Consider the following 24,208-nt stretch of genomic DNA (forward strand, 5'->3'; position numbering starts at 1 on the left):
ACCTTGCTGCAATCACCGTGGCCCACAGGAAGCTACATTCCAGTCACTGAGAACCAGAAAATCAGATTCCATTGCTAGACATAATAGGACTATCATCAGGCACTTGAGTTTACATCTTGGAAGCATCTGTGGAGAGAGAAACAGAGTCAACGTTTCACGTCACGACCTCTCATCATCGTGTAACAGGTACTAAGCTGTTGAAATAAGGGGAAGGTGGAAAAGTAAACATAAAGAAGGTCTGTGCCAGGCTTACAGGAAAGAGGGATTAAATGGCAGAAAAATTGATGGGGCTGAGCCAAAAACAGCAGCAGTGTAAGATGGGGTTCGTTAGCTGGACAGCTATTTGGCAATGCAGAATGATGCCAACAGTGCGGGTTCAATCCCTAGACCAGCTGAGGTTACTGCGAAGGACTTTTCTTCTCCACCACTCCTCCTGCCTGGCACAGTGACCCACAGATTAAACTGCCATCAGTTGCCTTTATCTCTAATTGGAGAGCAGTCCTGTGGCCCAATCAGAGTATTACCACTTTACCTTTACCATTTAGTAGCGGGACCAGTAAAGAGACAACAGATGTGTCCACTGACACAACTGAACACAGAAATAAGACAAACAAGCTGAAACATGCAAAAAACATGGGCAGGAATTATGGTCTGAAACTCCTTGTTGAACACAGAAATCTTCAAAGTTCATTTCATTCCCTCAATTCACCCCAACTCTTTTGTCTCCTGTCTTCTACCCGATTGCAGACCTTTATCCCTTGCTTTCCTTCTCCACCTTCCACTACGTGACAACCTTGCAAGGTTCTAAGGAACATAGTCCAACATGTGGGGCAAAATCGGCGATAAGTACAATGGTAGCTATCTTGATGCTAACAGCAAATCGCACTATCTTTTATGTTTTTCACAAGTGGTACAGTGAGATTCTCACTTAGTAATGGGGAGTTGCTAATTAACAGTTATTATTGTTTTGCTGATAAAGTTTGCCTCATGAACATTCGGCCTTCCATTTTACCAAATCAGCTGATGTTGGAAAAGCTTGGTAAGGAAACCAAAGACAGCATCTGGCGTATTCAGCTCACGTTGTGCTCTGAATGATTGCCATATTAGAACAAGAACAGAAATTGCTGGAAAAGCTCAGCAGGCCTGGCAGCATCTGTGAAGGAAAATATCAGAGTTAACATTTCAGGTCCAGGGACCCTTCCTCAGAACTGCTCCACTGTTCAATGCAATAATGGCTGATCTATTAAGAACTCCACTTTTCACATCTCTTGATGCGAAACCAAAAATATGTCGATCCCAGCGTTAAATACATTGAGCAACAAAGTATGCACAACCATTTTTGTCAGAGAGTTTCAAAGATGCACAATCATTTATATCTCAGTCTTAAATGATAGTTTTTTATCCCAAGACTGTCCCCTTGGGTTCTAGACCATCCACCCAGAAGAACCTGCACTGCAGTATCCACCCAATAAGATCACCTACCGTTCTTTTAAATAAAAAGAACTGAAAGAACTGTGGAAGCTGTAAATGAGGAACAAAAACAAATTGCTGGAAAAGCTCAGCAGGACTGGCAGCTTCTGTAAAAAAAAAATCAGAGTTAATGTTTCAGGCCCTTCTGAGGAAGGGTCACCGAACCCGAAACATTAACTCTTGATTTTTTTCTTCACAGATGTTGCCAGGTCTGCTGAACTTTGTTTTTATTCCCATTCTTCTAAACTCTGGAATATCATAGATCCCATTTACTCAACCCCTCATCAGAGCATAACCTCTCATAGCAGTGATTAATCTAGTGAATCTTTGCTCTATTGCTTTTCATACAACATTATTCCTCCTTAAATGTGGAGACCAACACTGTGCCCAGTCTTCCTGGTGTCGTTTCCCCAGAGCCTTGCACAATTCTAACAAAGGCAGCATGGTGGCTCAGTGGTTAGCGCTGCCGCCTCACAGTGCCAAAGACCCAGGTTTAATTCCACGCTTGGGTGATTGTCTGTGTGGAGTTTGCATGTTTGCTTTGTGTCTATGTGGGTTTGATTTGGTCTTTGCCCATAGTCCAAAGGTATGTAGGTTAGTGGATTGGCTGTGTTAAATGGTGCACAGTGTCCAGGCATATGCAGGCTAAGTGGACCAGCCATGGGAAATGCAGGGGTGGGATGTTCTTTGGAGGGCTGATGTGGGCTTGATGGGTTAAATGGCGTGCTTCCACACTGCTGTAGCTCTTTACTTTTATGCAGTAAAAACAAGCATGATATTGGCCTTCCTAATTGCTTGCTGTGTCTCCACGTTAATCTGCTGTGTTTCTGGTATGAGGATCCTCAGAACTTCAACACTTGGAAGTTTCATGTCTCGGTGGTGTCACGTCTCTCTTCACCAAAAGTTAATAAATGCACAAGGGACGGTGCTCTTGGCCTATGGGTTTCCTGATACAAAAAGACAAAGGGCATCCCACTAGTTTGTCCTGGCATGTAGTTACATTATTATGCAATAATGTGGCAGCAACATTAACAATCCCTGAATGAAATTTTGAAGCAAATTAAATACGGCACAAAATCCTAAAAATGAAGAGCAAACACTAAAAGTGTGAAAGTTGTCACTTGAATAATGGAGCAGACTTCGGAGGGTGAATGGCCCACCTCCGTTCTTAATTCTGATGTCCTGCCAATGAGGGGCTATCAGAGCTTAACAAAACACTCCGATGGACTGACACACAATGACCATCAGTTCATTTAATCCAAGGGGCAATGATTGCCTGCCTAACCCACTGTCAAGCACAAAGCTCAGATCCTTTCAGTTGCAATGAGGTGTGAAGCCCTAAAGAATGCTTCAGAGCTGATCAGAACCTACGTGTCCACACGGGCAGGGGTGGAGCCGCAAGACCATCCAAAAAGCTTTCCTGAGTGTCGAGGCTCATCTGTGGCACGGCCTCCACTGTGTAAAATACTCCCGGAGAAAGGTCCCTGCGGATGAACAAGAAGGGAAAACAAGTGATCCGTTACTTTACAGGTCATCGGCCTGGCCATCAAGCATACCTTGCAGCATAGCTTGCTAACCCCAATCCATCCCAAAATCTTCACAGTACTGACTACTTTTGGGATATGGGTGCACAGGTACAGGAGTCAGTCAAGGTACAATGTCCAGTGATCAGTCTGCACTCTCGACCCCAGAATGTACTCGTCAATTATGGTCTTGTCAATGTCATATTACAACCTCATATGATGGGCTGGATTTTGTGGGAAGGTGGTGGTGGGCGTGGGGGCGGGGGAGGGGGTTGATGTGGTGTGGTGGTGGCTTGATGGCAGCCAGGAAGCAGGGGCAACCCAGACAGTGACTTTGTGAGGGGGCTCTCAGCCATCTTTTGTGTCCACTGATCCCAATTACTGCGCTGTTAGCTTTTCAGTCTCAGGAGCTCCATTGGGAGGCAGCGGCCATGGCAGGGGCTACATGCAGCTGAGAGGATACGAGCCTCGAAACAAGGAGACTGCAGCTGGGGCCAAAAAGGAGCAGAAATTGGGGCAATTGGAGGAGAACGGTAGGAATATCATTGCTGGGTGAGGGAGAGGGTGAAGCATTATCACACTGGCAGCCATTCCCACTAGGGAGTTCTATCTGGACCACATGACAATTGATTAAGAGGACCGTTCCATTCCCTGGACGCCCATCTTCATGGCAGACAGTCCATTTAAGGCAGGGTCACCAATCACTATTAAAATGTCAGTGTCAGCTAGAAAAGGTTTTTAATTGATTAATAAAGTGACACCAGGATTAAGCAACAAGGAAGGTGACGGCTGCTGGTGTTGGGTGCATAAGAATTCAGTTTGGTTCAACCGAGCACTGACTGTGTGCATGTGCAGAGTTAGAAATGCTTTCTTTTCTCAGGATTTCAATAAAAGAACAGATTAATTAAAGACAAGATAAAACTGAACTCAAATTAAGTGCCTCAGATATACCCTTTTTTATCCGAAGCACATATAAGTAGGCAACTTGGAATGGCTTTGCACTTCAGAGTGCAAGTTAAATAGGGTTTTAGGGTTGAACATCTTAAGTGATTGAGAGTTGGAAGAGCAGGGGCATTCAGTTGATTTTGAGTAAGCAAAGCAACTGATTAGTCAGTAGGATTGGTGAGTATTTCCAGTCCTTAAAGAAAAAATAATATCTTTAGTTTGCTTTAAGTCTCTTGTCTGTCTCTTTTTCTTAAAAAACTAGCTTGTCAAATATAAAGATTGATACTCATATAAAGAAATTATGATAAAGGGTAAAGAGAAGGGATACTAGAGCAATTCATTAATAAATTTAATACGGTATGATAGAGGTGGCAGGTAGGTGATGTGTTGCTGCTGCCACATGTGGGAGTTGCTGGATTCTGAGATGATCCAGTCTGACTACAGCACAGATAAAGGCCTGATGGCCAACTACCTAACTATTCTAAACCCATTTTCCAGCTTTTAGCCAATAGCAATGTATGCCTTGGCCCCACAAGTGCACATTTGTAGCAAGTATTTGTAGCACTATCAAATTTGGATGTGAGTAAAAAAACTGGAGTCTGAGCTTAAGACATTGTTCCACATTAGGGAAGGAGAAAGTAACCTGGACATTTTGCTCCAGTAGGTAGTCACAACCTGCAGATGACTACAGGTGAGGTAGATATGGGTAATGAAGGAGTAACCTTCAAGAAACCTCAGGCCCTGCAATTCCCTGACGGTTAAAAGGTTTGAGTAAGCTGTGGAGATGACAGTAGAGACTGTGGGGAGGATGAGTAAATTGGACATGGCATCATTGTACAGGGAGTGGGGGAGGAAATGGAAGCATCGTATTATTAGGTGTCAGTATAATTAGGGTAATGGATATAGCTGTCTGCACCTTTGTTTAAGTCCCAAAGCACTTTGTTACCTGCCCTGTGCCAGAGTTAAGGACAGGAGAGAAACTTGGAGGGGGAGAGAAGAGGTCCAGGTTTCACCATCCAGGATGGCACCAGTAATATTGATAGGCCTAGGACAGGTATTCTGCTGAAAAATATTGAACGTTAGGAGGTATATTAGAGAAACAAAATCTCCAATAATCTTGGGATTATGACATGAGCCATGGGTCACTTGAACAAAATATCTCAGGCTCGAGAGAAGGCTTTAAACTCATTGGGCAGTGGTGGGAGGGAGGCTGTTCGAGAGATGGGATATGTAAACCTACAAACCAAGATAAAATGGCAGTATAGCAGGGCAGCTATCCAGGTGATTATATCCATAGCAAGACTAGTAAGGAACTGAGTACATGTATGTAAGAGAAATAACAGTATATTGAGGGCAGTGTTGAGGAGGGGGCAGGCAGTGCAAATAAAAGGCAAAAAGGCAAAGAGATATGGGCCAAATGCTGGAAAATGGGACTAGGTCAGATTAGGACATCTGGTCGACGCAGACGAGTTGGACGGAAAGGTCTGTTTTGTGCTGTATGGCTCGATAATGCATCTTTCCTTAAAGATGTAGAATTAGGAACAAAATAAATGAATTCATGGCATAATAGAGCAGAGATAATGGATGCGCTGGAAATAAACTATGAGGAATCCTGAGATTACAGAAGAGTCCCTGAGAATTGGAAAATTCCCCACAGGAACAGCTTCATTTAGAAAAAGGAAGGAGACAACAAATAAGTAACCATTGGCCATTAGCTTAAAACCTGTCATTGGGAAAATGTTACAGTTGAACATAAAGGATGTACTCTCACAGCAGAGATAATGGGAACTGCAGATGCTGGAGAATTCCAAGATAATAAAATGTGAGGCTGGATGAACACAGCAGGCCAAGCAGCATCTCAGGAGCACAAAAGCTGACGTTTCGGGCCTGGACCCTTCATCAGAGAGGGGGATGGGGAGAGGGAACTGGAATAAATAGGGAGAGAGGGGGAGGCGGACCGAAGATGGAGAGTAAAGAAGATAGGTGGAGAGAGTATAGGTGGGGAGGTAGGGAGGGGATAGGTCAGTCCAGGGAAGACGGACAGGTCAAGGAGGTGGGATGAGGTTAGTAGGTAGATGGGGGTGCGGCTTGGGGTGGGAGGAAGGGATGGGTAAGAGGAAGAACTGGTTAGGGAGGCAGAGACAGGTTGGACTGGTTTTGGGATGCAGTGAGTGGGGGGGAAGAGCTGGGCTGGTTGTGTGGTGCAGTGGGGGGAGGGGACGAACTGGGCTGGTTTAGGGATGCAGTAGGGGAAGGGGAGATTTTGAAACTGGTGAAGTCCACATTGATGCCATTAGGCTGCAGGGTTGCCACCCGAAGGTTGCAGGTGACATGTCCATCATGGGCCTCCTGCAGTGCCACAATGACGCCACCCGAAGGTTGCAGGAACAGCAACTCATATTCCGCCTGGGAACCCTGCAGCCTAATGGTATCAATGTGGACTTCACCAGTTTCAAAATCTCCCCTTCCCCAACTGCATCCCTAAACCAGCCCAGTTCGTACCCTCCTCCCACTGCACCACACAACCAGCCCAGCTCTTCCCCCCCCACCACTCACTGCATCCCAAAACCAGTCCAACCTGTCTCTGCCTCCCTAACCGGTTCTTCCTCTCACCCATCCCTTCCTCCCACCCCAAGCCGCACCCACATCTACCTACTAATCTCATCCCACCTCCTTGGCCTGTCCGTCTTCCCTGGACTGACCTATCCCCTCCCTACCTCCCCACCTATACTCTCTCCACCTATCTTCTTTACTCTCCATCTTCGGTCCGCCTCCCCCTCTCTCCCTATTTCTTCCAGATCCCTCACCCCATCCCCCTCTCTGATGAAGGGTCTAGGCCCGAAACATCAGCTTTTGTGCTCCTGAGATGCTGCTTGGCCTGCTGTGTTCATCTAGCCTCACATTTTATACTCTCACAGCATTTAGAAATATAGAACAGCATAAAAATCAGCATGGCTCTATGAAAGGGAAATCATGCCCAGTGAAACCTATTAAAATTCTTTGATGCGTTATAAGCAGGATGTATAAAGGGAAACCAGTGGGTGTAATGTTTTTGCATTCCAAAAATCATTTGATAAAGTACTACACATTAGGGTATTTAATAAGAGCCCATGGTGTTGAAGATGGTATATTAGTATGGGCAGAGGACTGGTAAAATAATAGAAGACAGAGTTGGAGTAAAGGAAGCATTTTACAGATGGCAACCTTAATTTGTGCGAGAACCATGGGGATTAGGGCTGAGGCCACAATGATTTAAAATAGATATACTAATGGCTTGGATCAGGGAAATGAATATATCATCATCACGTTTGAGAATGACACAATAATAGTTCGGAATGCACATGCAGAGGATGACACAGAGTCTGCAGAAGGCTTTAGACAGGATAAGTGAGAGGCAAAATCACAGCAGATGGAATAAACATGGTAACAGATGTGGTGGTACTCTTTTGCAGGAGTAACAGAGGAACTGAAAAGTATTCAATTGGAGAAGGAATGCAGAATGTTGCAGCACAGACAGATTTGGGACCCTCATGCATAAATCACTAAAATACAGCGTACTCATTCAGCTTGCATGAGGTAAGCCAACTGGAATGGTAGCCTTTATTTCAAAGGGAATGGAGAGTATGAAAATAAGGAACTCTTTCTGAAATTGTGCAAAGCACTAATTAGACCATAGCTGGGACATTGCAAACAGCATTGGGCTTCTTATCTGAAGGGAAGATGTAATGGCATTAGAGTCAGTACAGAGAGGGCTCACTAGATGCATTCCACGTACAAAGGGGTTTTCTTATGAGGAAAGACTGGGCTTATACTGATTAGAATCCAGAAAAATGACAAGCAATCTCTTTGACTCATATGATACTTAGGATGCTTGGCAGGATAGATGCAAATAAGTTATTTTCCCTTCAGGGAGAACCTTAAATCCATTTAAAACAGGTAAGAATTCTTTTCTCTCAGATATCAGTGGATTTGTGAATCCTTTCCTGTAGAGGGCTGTGGAGGCCAGGTCATTAAGTATTTTCAAGGCTGAGATAGGCAGAGCTGAGATGCAATTTGACGTTCAATTCTGGTCTCTCTGCTTTTGGAAAGGAGAAGTGAAATTTGACAAGTTCAGAAATGATTTACAAGGATGTTGCCAGGGTTGGACGCTGAATAGACTGAGGTTATTTTCCCTGGAGCATCGGAGGCTGAGGGGTGACCTTTATAGAGGTTTATAAAATTATAAAATCATGAGGGGCATGGATAGAGTGAATAGCCAAGGGTGGGAGAGTCCAAAACTAGAGGGCATAGCTTTAAGGTGAGAGCGGACAGATTTAAAAGGGACCTCGGGGGATAGAAGATGGTGCATGTATGGAATGAGCTGCCAAAGGAAGTGGTGGAGGCTGGTACAATTACAACATTTAAAAAGCATCTGGATGGATACATGAATAAGAAGGGTTTAACAAGATATAGGCCAAATGCCGGCAAATGGGACCAGATTAATTTAGAATATATCTAGTCGGCATGGGGAAATTGGACTGAAGCATCTGTTTCCATGCTGTACATCGTTATGAATCTATGACGGGTTGTAATCAGTAAGGATATCACAGATTATGAGAAGGAAGTAGGAATGTGGAGTTGAGGATTAACGGGTCTGCCATGATATCATTGAATGACAGAGCAGACTCAATGGGTTGAATGGCCTACTTTTAATCCTACATCTTATATTCTAATTGTCACAGTGCAGGTGGAGGCCATTTGGCCCATTATATCTGCACTTGCTGCTGATCCTCAACATGTTATGAGCCCTCTCCTTCACAGATCATTTTTAGAAGGCCTGGAGAATCCAACCCAAAGTGTGCAGGCAAGCTGACTGGGTATTAATCAGTAATTAACATGCCTCTCATTGCCACACCACCAATACAATTCAAACACTGCCAACTCCAACTGATTTGCAACAGCGGAGACAATTGTAGAGTCCCAAGCCTAGTTCAGATAGGACTAATGCATAAAGGCGAATCTCCGTTAGGCAGTAACTGCCTGTTAATTTGTTGAAATATATCACATGGGAGTATTTTGTCAGTGAGTAGTGCCTCCTGCCCTGGTTAGCAGGACGAAGGTGGGAGCTAATGGGGTAGGGAGTCATTACCGATATGTGTAGTGCGTGATGTTAGACCCCAGCAAAACAGTTGTTTCTTCAGCTGAGTCAGGGGACTTCAGAGTGAGCTGGACAGCGCTGACAATGGATTGCTTTGGGTTGTGTAAAGACCAGGTGACGGATATGCTGGAGGCAGTAGTGTTCACTACAGAGAGGTTTCCAATGGGACCAGGTTCTAGAGGGAAGAAGAGAAATCATCATTCAGACAGGAATGATTAGTTCCTTAATAGAAAGCTGAAAATCCAGTAATAGTTTAACTGAATTTGATAATTTGATCACATCTACCAAAGGGCTACAAATAGATCATTCATGGGTTTTACCAACTTCCCTATCCCTTTGTTACTCTCAGAAATCACCATGGCCCCAACTTCTAAAGTGTAATCAACTGCAAACTTGTTTGAATGGTAGTTTAGAGATAACAAAGTGTGGAGCTGGATGAACACAGCAGGCCAAGCAGCATCTTAGGATCAGGAAAACTGACGTTTCGGGCCTAGACCCTTCATCAGAAATGGTTTAGATCGGTTTTAAGAGCAGTTGGTCACAACACACTCCATCCCCAATTCACTTACAGTTAAACTTTAATTCTTATAACTGAGAAAGAATCCTAAAACATATACACTATGAGCCAAGCATGCCCAGCTGGTGATCTAACTGATCTGCAAATGGCAGCATGAGGGAGCATGGGTGGTAGGAATAATCTTATTGAAAGCAGGAAAAGACAGAAATACACAGAATGCCAATCAGCATTTAACAGAGAAAGATGTTACTGCTTAATGTGGCAACAATGTATCCAAAATGACCTTAGAGGAAACATCCTAGACCAAAAGGAAAGAGGCAGGAAGGGGGCAGATAAATAAGAGATAAAGCTTCAAATTTCTGTTTGCTCTAATTCTTCAACACTAGCTCACCATTTAATTGTGGCAATAAGTAATGACATTATCACTTTAATTGATAGAAATTAGCCAGACCAATGCTTATAAGTTCAAACTTATAGCAGAATTTTCTGTTGTATATAAGAAATGAAAAGGCAGAGGTTGCTAAGAGAGCTCACAATAACTCTATAACTTTTATCAACAGCATTTGATTGAGTTATTTAAATTATTTGAAAGGTCAGATCTCACAAGGTCCCTAATTGTAATCTGCTTAGAGGCTTGTCAAAGAAACCCAAGAAGATTCCATTTAATCTGAACGTCCCTCTAAACCTGCTTTGTTTTCTAATTGTCATCCCACCATGATCTCTCAGCTCAAATTATCCATGATATCCACCTCTTGTTCCATTGAACTTAGTCCTAATACACTGTTGATGACGCATCTTGCCCTCCTGGACTCAGAGGCTGGCGACATTGTCAGTGTTACTGTTATCACTCCCCTTCCTCAGATACTGTCCCCTTCTCCTTCATATCTGCTGCCGTTACCCTCTCGTCAAAAAACTAACATTTGATCTCACTGGCCTTGTGAATGTTTTATCTCCAACCACCCCTTCCTCTCCAAAGTCATAATATGTGTTCTGGCCTCCCAAATATGTTTCTCTCTAGTCCAGCTCAACAGTTGTGAATTCATCAAATTAGATTGAGTTGAGATTGTGACAAAAGTAAACAATTTCTCTGTGTCTTTCTTGAACTGTCTGTAGCCACATGAGACCAACGTGCCATACTTCCCTAACATTATCTAGATGTGCAGAATGACACGCACCTGGAGCCTTTCATTTCTATTTACTTGCAATTCTAAAACTTTTTACTTTAACATATTTTTAATTTGGACTGAAATGAGAGAAATACTATTTTAAAAACCAAGGATTGTAGAGGGCATCGCTGCACTTCTGTTTTTTATAGCAAATTACCACAACTTACCACAGAGTTACCACAGAGTTGATAGCCAGAGACTATTTCCCAGGGCAGAAATGGCTAACACGAGGGGTCATAGTTTTAAGCTGGTTGGTGGAAAGTATAGAGGGGATGTCAGAGGCAGGTTCTTTACACAGAGAGTTGTGAGAGCACGGAATGCGTTGCCAGCAGCAGTTGTGGAAGCAAGGTCATTGGGGACATTTAAGAGACTGCTGGACATGCATATGGTCACAGAAATTTGAGGGTGCATACATGGATCAATGGTCGGCACAACATTGTTGGCTGAAGGCCCTGTTCTGTGCTGTACTGTTCTATGTTCTAACTTTATATGGACACCATGGTCAGCATGGACCAGTTTGGGCCAAAGGGACAGTCCCCATGTTGTGTTACTCTTTGACTCTATAACTACTGGAAGTGGTGTTTGCATTGTTGCTTTCTTCAATCAGAGGAGGAGGCTGGTTGCAGCAGGCTGCATCAGGGCAAGTGCTCCAAATGAGTTTTGGCCAGCTACAACTAGCTGATTGGTTGCAGAGTGGTGACCAGTTGTCCATGATAGAAGCATCAGCCTGCCAACAACTATATGATTAGATCTTGGGTAGCTGAACAGCTTATGGTTGTGAATGATACCGGCAGAAGCCTTCGGACCTCCAGGAGGGGAAATGGTATATTTTCTAATGCAGAGAGACAACTGAAGTAAGCCAGTTACTTTCCCTCACCAGTAATAAGCTGAGCTTTTGTAGTTAGAAACTATGTCATTTGTGAGCCAATCGTATATGCCTCCTGTGAGGAAGTGAAGTGGAATGAATGAGGAGAAATGGATTGAAGGGCAGCTAGTCCTGATAAACAAAAGGATTATCTCCATGAGCTATGTGGAGGAAGAGCATTGAACCGCTTCCGCAGTTTTCCCCCTCAAACCACAACACCAATGATCTCCTGTCTGTCTGTAAGTTCATATTGTGGTACTTGTAAAGGGGTTAGAGTTTTAACTCGGAAAATTATACGTGAATAGCTCATAACTGTTTAACTGTAGCTAGGATCTGTTTGTAATCAGTGGTAATTTTGCTTAAATATGGAAAACTGGACTTCTATGCATTGTTTGCCTGGGTCTAAATAGCCAGGTAAATCGAAGAAATTTTGTGGACTTTGACAAAATCTTTAACTTTGGTGACAACATTTTGGAAAAGTAGGGCTTAATTTCCAGTGAGTACCCTAGTGAGGAGTAACACAACAGCTTTTCTTCCTGCCCTTCCTCAATTTCCTCTCATGAACCCCAAGAATCAATCCTTGATCCCCTCATATGTCTCATCTACTGCTTTTCTTGATGATGTAATCCAAAAATAGCGTCAGTTTCCATAGATACATTGATCCTGCAGAGCTGTAAGTCATAACAACATCTCTGTACTGTCTCTACAGTGTCATTGTTCAATGACATCTGATATCGCTTGGGTAGTAATTTTCGCCAATGAAATATCATAGAACATAGAACATTACAGCACAGTACAGGCCCTTTGGCCCTCGATGTTATACCGACCTGTCATACTGATCTTTAGCACATCTAACCGACACTATTCCATGTACGTCCATATGCTTATCCAATGATGACTAAAATGTACTTAAAGTTGGCAAATCTACTACCGTTGCAGGCAAAGCATTCCATTCCCTTACTAATCTCTGAGTAAAGAAACCACCTCTGGCATCTGTCCTATATCTTTCACCCTCAATTTAAAGCTATGCCCCCTCGTGCCCGCTGTCACCACCCTAGGAAAAAGGCTCTCCCTATCCACCCTACCTAACCCTCTGATTATTTTATGTGTCTCAATCAAGTCACCTCTCAACCTTCTTCTCCCTAACGAAAACAGCCTCAAGTCCCTCAGCATTTTCTTGTAAGACCTTCCCTCCATACCAGGCAACATCCTAGTAAATCTCCTCTGCACTCTTTTCAAAGCTTCCACATCCTTCTTATAATGCGGTGACCAGAACTGTACGCAATACTCCAAGTGCGGCCGCACCAGAGTTTTGTATAGCTGCAGCATAACCTATTGGTTCCGGAACTCGATCCCTCTATTAATAAAAGCTAAAACACTGTATGCCTTCTTAACAGCCCTGTCAACCTGGGTGGCAACTTTCAATGATCTGTGTACATGGACACCGAGATCTCTCTGCTCATCTACACTACTAAGAATCTTACCATTAGCCCAGTACTTTGCCTTCCGGTTACTCCTACCAAAGTGCATCACCTCACACTTGTCTGCATTAAACTCCATTTGCCACCTCTCAGCCCAGCTCTGCAGCTTATCTATGTCTCTCTGCAACCTACAGCATCCTTCGTCACTATCCACAACTCCACTGACCTTAGTGTCGTCTGCAAATTTACTAACCCATCCTTCTATGCCCTCATCCAGGTCATTTATAAAAATGACTAACAGCAGTGGACCCAACACCGACCCTTGCGGTACACCGCTAGTAACTGGTCTCCAGGATGAACATTTCCTATCAACTACCACCCTCAGTCTTCTTTCAGCAAGCCAATTTCCGATCCAAACTGCTATATCTCCCACAATCCCATTCCTCTGCATTTTGTACAATAGCCTACTGTGGGGAACCTTATCGAACGCCTTGCTGAAATCCAGATACACCACATCAACCGGTTTACTCTCATCTACATGTTTGGTCACCTTCTCAAAGAGCTCAATAAGGTTTGTGAGGCACGACCTACCCTTCACAAAACCGTGCTGACTATCCCTAATCAATTTATTCTTTTCTAGATGATTATAAATCCTATCTCTTATAACCTTTTCCAACACTTTACCAACAACTGAGGTAAGGCTCACTGGTCTATAATTACCAGGGTTGTCTCTACTCCCCTTCTTGAACAGGGGAACCTCATTTGCTATCCTCCAGTCATCTGGCACTATTCCTGTAGACAATGACGAGTTAAAGATCAATACCAAAGGCTCGGCAATCTCCTCCCTGGCTTCCCAGAGGATCCAAGGATAAATCCCATCCGGCCCACGGGGCTTATCTATCTTCACACTCTGTAGGATTTCTAATACCCCTTCCTTGTGAACCTCAATCCCACCTAGTCTAGTAGCCTGTATCTCAGTATTCTCCTCGACAACATTGTCGTTTTCTAGAGTGAATACTGTCGAAAAATATTCATTTAGTGCTTCCCCTATCTCCTCTGACTCCACACACAACTTCCCACTACTAATCCTTGATTGGCCCTAATCTTACTTTCATCATTCTTTTGTTCGTTAAGGGTTTAGGGTTTACCCTGATCCTATCCGCCAACAACTTCTCATGTCTCCTCCTGGCTCTTCTGAGCTCTCTCTTTAGGTCTTTCCTGGCTACCTCATAGCCCCCAAGCACCCTAACTGAGCCTTCACACCTCATCCTAACATAAGCATTCTTCTTCCTCTTGACCAGAGATTCCACTTCCTTCGTAAACCATGGCTCCTGTGCTTTACAGCTTCCTCCCTGCCTGACAGGTACATACTTATCTAGGACACACAGGAGCTTTTCCTTGAATAGGCTCCACATTTCCAATGTGCCCATCCCCTGCCGTTTCCTTCCCCATCCTATGGTCCCTAAATCTTGCCTAATCTCATCATACTTGCCTTTCCCCCCGCTATAACTCTTGCCCAGTGGTATACACCTCTCTCTTTCTGTCACTAAAGTAAACATAACAGAATTGTGATGGCTATCACCAAAGTGCTCACCTACTTCCAAATCTAACAGCTGGCCGGGCTCATTACCCAGTACCAAATCTAAGGTGGCTTCTCCCCTTGTTGGCCTATCTACATACTGTGTCAGGAAGCCCTCCTGCACACACTGGACAAAAACTGACCCATCTATAGTACTCGAACTATAGTGTTCCCAGTCAATATTCGGAAAGTTGAAGTCCCCCATGACAACTACCCTGTCTCTCTCACTCCTATCGAGAATCATCTTTGCTATCCTTTCCTCTACATATCTGGAACTATTCGGAGGCCTATAGAATACTCCCAACAGGGTGACCTCTCCTTTCCTGTTTCTAACCTCAGCCCATACTACCTCAGTTGACGAGTCCCCAAACATCCTTTCTGCAACTGTAATACTGTCCTTGACCAACAATGCCACACCTCCCCCCCCCCCCTTTTACCATCTTCTCTGTTCTTACTGAAACATCTAAATCCCGGAACCTGCAACAACCATTCCTGTTGTTACCATATCGGTAAGACAGAAGCCATTGTTAACCATCTCTGGCCAAAATCAATGTGGACTTCACCAGTTTCAAAATCTCCCCTTCCCCCACTGCATCCCTAAACCAGCCCAGTTCATCCCCTCGCCCCACTGCACCACACAACCAGCCCAGCTCTTCCCCCCCACCCACTGCATCCCAAAACCAGTCCAACCTGTCTCTGCCTCCCTAACCGGTTCTTCCTCTCACCCATCCCTTCCTCCCACCCCAAGCCGCACCCCCAGCTACCTACTAACCTCATCCCACCTCCTTGACCTGTCCGTCTTCCCTGGACTGACCTATCCCCTCCCTACCTCCCCACCTACACCCTCTCCACCTATCTTCTTTACTCTCCATCTTCGGTCCGCCTCCCCCTCTCTCCCTATTTATTCCAGTTCCCTCCCCCCATCCCCCTCTCTGATGAAGGGTCTAGGCCCGAAACGTCAGCTTTTGTGCTCCTGAGATGCTGCTTGGCCTGCTGTGTTCATCCAGCCTCACATTTTATTATCTTGAAGTATACAGTTGTTAATGTTCAACTATGCTTCAGCACATCTTTGACTGAAAACCCCACACTTTTGTTACCATTAGATTAGACTATTTACACAGTGCTCCTGGCCAAAATCCAGTATTCTTTTCCCTGAAAACTTGAGGTCATCAAAAATATTGTTTAGCATGATTCACACCATGTCCAGTGAGCCCCTCACCTCTGTGCTCACCAGTTAAGCATTGTCTCAATTTTAAAATTACCATACCTGTTTGCCAATCTCTCTGTGGCCTAACCACCCCTTCACATGCTTAGAGAGGATATTTATAAGGGGTCATCAAATAAATCCATGTGGTTAGAACTTAGAAACAAGAAGGTGATAGTCATTCCATTAGGAATGCATTACAGACCCCCAAATAGCCAGTTGGTACTAGAGTAACAGATGTATTGAAAGATTGCAGATCCTGTAGGAATAATATTGGTTGGAGATTTTAATTTTCCTTAGATTAGATTAGCTACAGTGTGGAAACAGGCCCTTCAGCCCAACAAGTCCACTTGAAGCATCCCACCCAGACCCAACCCCTGATAACCCACACACCCCTGAACACTACGGGAAATTTAGCATGGCCGATCCACCTAGCCTGCACATCTTTCGACTGTAGGAGGAAACCGGAGCACCCGGAGGGGACGCACGCAGACACGGAGAGAATGTGCAAACTCCACACAGACAGTTGCCCAAGGCAGGAATGAACCTGGGTCCCTGGTGCTGTGAGGCTGCAGTGCTAACCACTGAGCCACCGTGCTGCCTGCCTTATGTTGACTGGGCCACCCAGAGCGTAAAACACCCGGTTGGAGTGGAATTTGTCAAACATGCCCAAGAAAGTCTCCTAAATCAATGTGGAGATAGCCCTGCTTGGGAAGGTCCAACTATGGACCTCTTCATAGGAAATGTGGTGGGGCAAGTGACTCGTGTCAGTCAGAGAGCACTTTGGATCCAGTGACCATAACTCACTTAGTTTTAACATAGTTATGGAATAAGATAGGACAGGTCCACTGGTTAATGTTCCATGCTGAAGCAGGGCCGACTTTGGGGCCATTAGGCAGCGTCTAGCAGAGGTTGACTGGGTGAGTCTGTTTGAAGGAAAAGGAACGACTGGCATATGGGAGACCTTTAAAAGTGTGATATCAAGAGTCCAGGTATGTCCTGTTTAGGGTGAAGGGAAAATTTGGCAGGTTTAGGAATCCCTAGTTGGTGAGGAATATTGAGGCTTTGGTCAGGAAAAAGAAGACGGCATTCACTGGTTTTAGCTTTTAGGTTCAAGTGAATCCCTAGATGACTATAGAAAGCCTAGGGGCACATTTAAGAGGGAAAGTGGAAGAGTAAAAAGAGGGTATGAGATGGATCTGGCAGATAAGGTTAAAGATAATCCCAAGAGGTTCTATAGCTATGTTAAGAGTAAAAGGATGGTTAGGAAGAGAATAGAACCTCTTAATGATCAGCATGGCCGTCTATGTGTGGAGCCACAGGAGATGGGGGAGATTTTTAATGAATATTTCTCCTCAGTGTTTACTGGGGAGTGAATCATAGATGCTAAGGAAATAAGGATAACAAGGGGAAATGATTTGGACTGCATACATATTACCAGAGAAGAGGTGTTTGCAGCCTTAAAGTGTAATAGGTGGATAAGTCACCTGGGCCTGATCAAATCTATCCTTGGGTGCTTTGGAGGCTAGGGAAGAAATTACAGAGACCCTTGTTTAGATTTTTGCTTCCTCTTTAGCCACTGGTGAAGTTCCGGAAGATTGGAGGGTGGCTAATGTTATTCCATAGTTTAAGAAACTTAGCAAAGACAAGCCAGGGAACTACAAGCCAGTGAGCCTGACATCAGTGGTAGGCAAATTATTGGATAGGATGCAGAGGGACAGGATCAACCAACATTTGGATAGCCAAGGACTGATTAGGGATAGACAGCACGGATTTGTGTGCAGCAACTCATGTCTGACAAATGTTTTAAATTTTTTTGAAGAGGTAACGATAAGGATAGGGCAGTGGATGTTGTCTATGTGGACCTTAGAAAGGCCTTTGACAAAGTCCTGCACAGCAGACTATTCATGAAGGTTAGGTCAAATGGGATCCAGGGACAGCTAGCTGATTGGATTCAAAACTGGCTTGATGGTAAGAAGCAAAGAGTGATGGTTGAAAGTTGGTTCTGGATTGGGAGGCCTGGGACTATTGGTGTGCCACCGGGGTCGGTGCTGGAAACTTTATTGTTTGTTATTTACATAAATGATCTGTTTGTGAATGTACAATGCAATGATTAGTAAGTTTGCGGATGATACAAAATTAGGAGGTATCGTTCGGAGCGGGAAGATTATGAAAAATTGCAGAGGGGTCTTGATCAGATGGGGAAGTGGGCTGAGAACTGGCAAATGTAATTCAATATAGTGTTGCACTTTGGAAAGTCAAACCAAGATAGGACTTATACAGTAAATGGTAACATCCTGAGGTGTGTTGTGGAACAGAGGGACCTAGGAGTACAAGTACATGGTTTGTTGAAAGTGGCGTCAGAGGTGGGCAGACATTCATCAGTCAAGGCATTAAGCTGAGATGTTATGCTACAGTTGTATAAGTCATTGGTGAGTCTGCACGTGGAATATTGCGTACAGTTTTAGTGACCCCGTGAGAGGAAAGACATGGTTAAACTGGAAAGTGTGAAAAGAAGATTTACGAGGATGTTGCCAGGACTAGGAGAATTGAGGTTTAGGGAGAGGTTAGCCAGGATAGAACTTTATTCTGTGGATTGTAGGAGAATGAGAGGCAATCTTATTGAGATATATAAAATCAGGAGGAACACAGATAGGATGAATCCGTATAATGGAGAGAGATAACGGGAACTGCAGATGCTGGAGAATCCAAGTTAACAAAGTGTGGAGCTGGATGAACACAGCAGGCCAAGCAGCATCTCAGGAGCACAAAAGCTGACGTTTCGGGCCTAGACCCTTCATCAGAGAGGGATGAAGGGTCTAGGCCCGAAACGTCAGCTTTTGTGCTCCTGAGACGCTGCTTGGCCTGCTGTGTTCATCCAGCTCCACACTTTGTTATCTTGAATCCATATAGTCTTTTTTTCCAGGGATGGGGAATGGAAAACTACAGGCTGTAGTTCAATGTGAGAGGGGAAATGTTTAAGAAGGTGGTGATGGATAACTTCCTTATGCAGAGAGTGGTGCATATATGGGATGGGCTGTCAGAGAAAGTGGTTGAAGCAATAGAAACATTTGGGTAGGTACATGGGTGGGATAAGTTTAGAGGGCTATGGACTAAATGCAGGCTGAGGGGGCATCATAGTCAGAAAGGATCAGTTTGTGCTGAAGTTTCCATGCTGTATTACTCTGTGACTCTATATCCCACAACCTACTAAGACATCTGTGGCTTTTCCAATTTGGGCATTGCAACCAAACAGGGACAGGAATTGCTTCAGCAACGGTGGCGCTGCCATCAGTTACCAAGATCCTAAACTCTGGAAGTCTCTCCCTGAACCTCTCATTCTTTCTTTCCCTATTTAAGGGGTTCCTTAAGTCCATCTCACTACTCACTCACCTCTTGATCTGCTCCGTTATTTGAGACTTGGTGTCAAATTTTGCTTATACCCTATTCCGTAAAATGCCTCAATTTGCTTTGCTCTATTAAGGCCACTTGATAAATACAAGCTGTTGTTGTGATTGTTTTTGCTGATTTTATATGTGGCTTTTTCTTTGGCATGAAAACAGATCCTTCAAATATTGTCCCTCGTGAATACACACTCAGCAACATTAATGATGCGGGAAACCAGGGCCATCACAATGATATTCACTGGGTTTCACTATAATGCACAGCATCACATGTTGAGAAATTGCCAAAGAACAGACACGCAGGCTGTGTCCCATAGAAGGTACAGGCTGCATTTTGTGTATTCTGTTATGCATTAAGATAGCAGAGAAAATTAATTTCAGACAAATATTTGCCATTAAACATGAGGCTTAGATTTGATTATTTGCAGCCTTGGCTGTGATCCAAGTATGGGTCTGAACTTGCATCTAGCTGACACAGCAGAACAACTGTACAAATGTATTAGAGAATCTCTCATGACATTCCTTACAGTCATTTGGATCATATAAATAGTTTAAATCATAAAATGAACAATATGTTCTTTTCCAGTCAAGCTGCACCTATTAAAAGCCACAAATAACATTATTGTTCGAAAGTGTACAGTGCTTCAGGGTCTAGTTCTGTGAGATGGACATTGGGCAGGCTGGAAAATATCTTCAAGGTCTCAGGTCAGACTTTTGCTGCATTAAGTAGCTGTTTTTCATTCACTTTTGAGATTTTCTAACAAAATAGGACATGTGGAATGTGATGAATCAAACATGTGGAGACTGGGATGATTTCTAATGCTATGACATGCGCTAAGCAGGAGTGTCACCACAAGGTAGGGTAGGTCAGCTGGGACTTGGCAAGCTGTCTGGTCTAAAAGGGCCATTGTACCAAGGTTGCATTCTGGGCCAGGAAAGAGCTGGGCCCGCCAGAATCTGGAAGCAGATGATATGTAAACACATCGGGGTGACAGTGGTGTGGGTGCTGAAGTGGATTATTTAGAAGTGTAGTGATTGTAACAAACTCAGCCAGGTGGACTTCGTAGAACGAGTTTCCAATTGGGACCATTAACCTGGTCCAATCAAGGACCCCTGGCTGCCAGATATAAACAGGAGAGCCAGAGGTTCTGTTCACATGAAGAACTGGCTCTAAACAAATTGGATCAGCATCAAGGATTTTCTCCATGTAAATGAAGTGTGACTTGATAATGGGATACTGGCTTCTGTGAAGTTAATTCAAGAAAGCTCCCTTTGGTTCTCTGGGAATTCATCCCAGTTTGTTTAGTACGCCCTCTGGCTGTCACTATCCCTCACACATAACTTAAGGCATCGCAATGCCAAGTCATGCCCCATTAAAGCCCCATGCTATCTCCTGTGGAAATAGTAGAAGCAGAGTCTCTGAATATTTTTAAGGCAGAGATGAATAGTTTCTTGATAAGCACCGGGCCGACGGATTATCAGGCACAGACAGGAATTAGGACTAGAGACTAAATTCAGATTGGTCATGATCTTATTAGGATGAAGGTTTTTAAATGTGAATGGCTCATTCCTGATTCTTGTTCATATTTCCTGGCTAATTCATGATTGCAACCATTCCATTGCCCCCTCAAATATCTCATGCTGCCTCCACAGCCGCTGGCCCGGTATCCACCATGGAGGAATGTTAGGAGCCATGTGAAGATGACAAAAACATTACCAACCTAAAACAGCTCCCACTCATGCACGTTCGATTGTGAAAAATTCCAAACTACGAAACCCAATCAAAGCTTTCAAAACTTGTGGTTAATCTCTCACTAAACATAAGAAAAAATTCTTTTCAGAAACAGCTAATTCTTTAATAGCCTCTGCAAACAATCAAACTGAAATCAGACCCCCTGTTACAATTTTGAAACTCAGTCAAGCATTCATGGCGACTTAGCAACAAACATTCAGAAATGTAAACAAATAGTTCTACTGAAAGTGCATAAGGAGGTGGTAATTTTATTCTAATCCATGGTTTCAATGAAGAATACAAGTTGGCATGACAGAAGCTCTACATGATATACCTATAAATTAGGTGTGAACCTGCAACACAGATCTACTTCATGGTTAATATAAGCGGCAGGCAATTGATGGAGCTAAACAATCCCAGAACTGACAGATGTGTTCTACAACATCCAGCTGTGATGACAAGTAAACAACTTACTGGAGGAGGATCTAAAAATTTCCCCATCCTCATCAATGAAGGAGCTTAATGTGTTGGTACCGATGTCAAGACTAAAACAATTGAGGCTATCTTCAGCTGGAAGTTCTGAGTGGATGATTCATGTTGGCCTCCTCCAGATCATAGATACCAGTCTTCAGCCAATTTGATTTACACCACCAACGGTTGGAGGCACTGGATTCTGCAAAGGCTTTGGGCCCAATATTGGTATTTACCCAACAATGTGGGCTTTTTTTACTCATTGATGAGAGTGAGGGCATCGCTGGCTAGGTCAGCGTTTATTGTCTGATTCATTATCATGTAGGTCGGACCAGGTAATGTCCCAAAAGGACACTAATGAACCAGATGTTTTTTTTTTGACAATCAACAATGGATTCATGGTCATCATTAGACTCTTAATTTCAGATTTTAAAAAAATTGGTATCAAATTCAACCATCTGCTGTGGTAGGATTTGAACATGTGTCCCCAGAGCCTTCCACTCCTCCCCTCCTCTCTGGCTCCATTCTTTCTCCCAATCCCACCTCCTGTGGTGTATTTACTATCCCTCCTGATCTTCTGCTCTCCAATCCTGAATGTTGTGTATTCAAAAATCTCAGTTTTATTCTTCTGCGTCCCCATCTTAATGAGTTTTGTGCAAGACATGACGTTGAACTCTTCTCTGCCTTCTTTGTCTCTGTGCCCATTTCTTTGGACAAGAGTCTTCTCCCCATCCCACAGACCCCTTTGGCTATCTCCAGCACTGTCCCTCCACCTGGACCCCTCCCTCTGGCATTTTACCTGCACTCGACGTGTTCATTAAGAACTGTCAATGTGACACTGGTCACCTCAATTTCTCTGCCCTTCTCACCCATTCCAGTCTATCTTCCTGTGAACCGACTACACTCCATGATCTCAGATACAATCGTCACTTTGTAATTGAACCTCTTGACAAAGGCAGTACTGTCATCATTAGGTGGACTGACCTCTACTTTGCAGAGGCTGAGCACCAGCTCTCAGATACCTCTTCTATCCCCCTGGGACCATGGCCCCACATTTTAACATCAGCCATCATGTCAACTACAGTCACTAATCTCATTTCATCTGGTGATCTCTCCCCCACTTCCTCCTGGTTCATTGTCTCTCAAGCCCAGACAGCTCACTTTTGCCTCCTTCCCAAGACATTCACTCTGATTTCTCTCCTCAGAGCTGCTGTCAAAACTGCTGAGTTTTCCCAGCAATTTCTGTTTTTGTTTCTGAATTCCAGCACTAGCACTTCTTTTGGCTTTTATTTTGTTTTCCACAGAATATTACCTGGATCTCTGGATTAACAGTCCAACGAAAATACCACGAAGCCATCACCTCCCCTTAAATTGTCCAGGTATGTCCTGTACACAAAAAGCAGAACAAATTCAACCCGGCCAATTACTGCCCCATTGGCCCATTGGCCCATTCTGGATCATCAGCAAAGTGATGGAAGCAGTTATTGATATTATTATCAAACAGCACTTGCAAAGCAATATTCTGCTCACTGAATCTCGGTTTGTGTTCTACCAGGGCTGCTCTGCTCCTGACCTCATTACAGATTTGGTCCAAGCGAGGACATAAAGTTGAATACAAGCAATGATGTGAAAATGACTGCCCTTAACATCAAGCAGCCCAAACAAAACCAGAGTCCGTGGAAACCAAGGTGATACATCTCTGCTGGATGAAGTCATATCAAGTACAAAGGAAGACGACTGTAATTATCGCAGGTCATTTATCTCCGCTCCAAAACATCTCTACAGGTGTTCCTTGGGGTAGTGAGCTTGGCCCAACAATTTTGAATTGCTTAATCAGTTACCTTCTTTATATCATAAAAGATTAGATTCATAGAATTCCCTAGAGTGTGGAAGCAGGCCATTCGGCCCATCGAGTCACAGTGATTCTCTGAAGAGTATCCCACCCAGACTAAGCTCCTACCTTATCCCCATCACCCTGCATTACCCATGGCTAATCCACCTGGACTCACATCTCTACACACTATGGGAAAAACTTAGCAAGGCCAGTTACCCAATCTGCACATCTTTGGACTGTAGTAGGAAACCGGAGTACCTGGAGCAAACTCATACAGGCATGGGGAGAATGTGCAAACTCCACATAGACAGTTCCCCGAGGTTGGAATTGAACCGGGTCCTTGATGCAGAGGAGCATCAGTGCTAACCATTTCACTGCGACTGCACAATGGTCAACACTATTCATGGCTCCTCAAATACTGAACAGCCCCTGTCTAAAGAGTCAAGATCTGACAAAATTCAGGCTTGGGCTGATTAAAGTGAAGGAACATTTGTGGTTCACCAGAAACTGAACTAGACCAGCCACTTAAATACTGTGGCTATAACAGCAGCTGAAAGGCTGGGAATTTGAAGATGATTAACTCACCTCCTGACTCCCCAAAGCCTGTCCACCATCGACAAAGCACAAGTCAGGGGTGTGATGGAATACTCCACACTTGCCTGGATGAGTGCAGCTCAACCAACACTCAAGAAACTTGACACCATTTAGGACAAAGTAGACAACTTAATTGGGACCACATCTGCCATCTTCACTTTCTGTACCACTGACAAATAGAGGCAGTAGCATGTACCATCTACAAGATGCATGACAGCTACTCATCAAGAATCCTTTGTCAGCACTTTCCAAGCCCACAATCTGTAACGGCTAGAACAGGTCTTCTCACATTGGGGTTGTGGGTTCTGCTGCAGTGACAGCATCTGCTATGGAGCTCTGACTGAGT

At 44.0% G+C, this 24,208-nt stretch overlaps 1 protein-coding gene across 2 annotated transcripts in view; it reads right to left on the bottom strand.

Moving 5' to 3' along the window:
- Nucleotides 1-24,208, bottom strand: part of sned1 (sushi, nidogen and EGF-like domains 1) — a 140,590-nt gene that overhangs the window by 18,525 nt on the left and 97,857 nt on the right. For both annotated transcript variants that reach the window (XM_048542142.2, XM_048542141.2), the window contains 2 exons: nucleotides 9,067-9,250; nucleotides 2,842-2,954 (listed from right to left, as the gene is read on the bottom strand). In XM_048542142.2, coding sequence (XP_048398099.1) covers nucleotides 2,842-2,954; nucleotides 9,067-9,250 — 297 coding nt within the window. The remainder of the gene's footprint in view (nucleotides 1-2,841; nucleotides 2,955-9,066; nucleotides 9,251-24,208) is intronic.

This window comes from Stegostoma tigrinum, chromosome 14 (assembly GCF_030684315.1).
Source record: "Stegostoma tigrinum isolate sSteTig4 chromosome 14, sSteTig4.hap1, whole genome shotgun sequence".
NCBI classification, from domain to species: domain Eukaryota; kingdom Metazoa; phylum Chordata; class Chondrichthyes; order Orectolobiformes; family Stegostomatidae; genus Stegostoma; species Stegostoma tigrinum.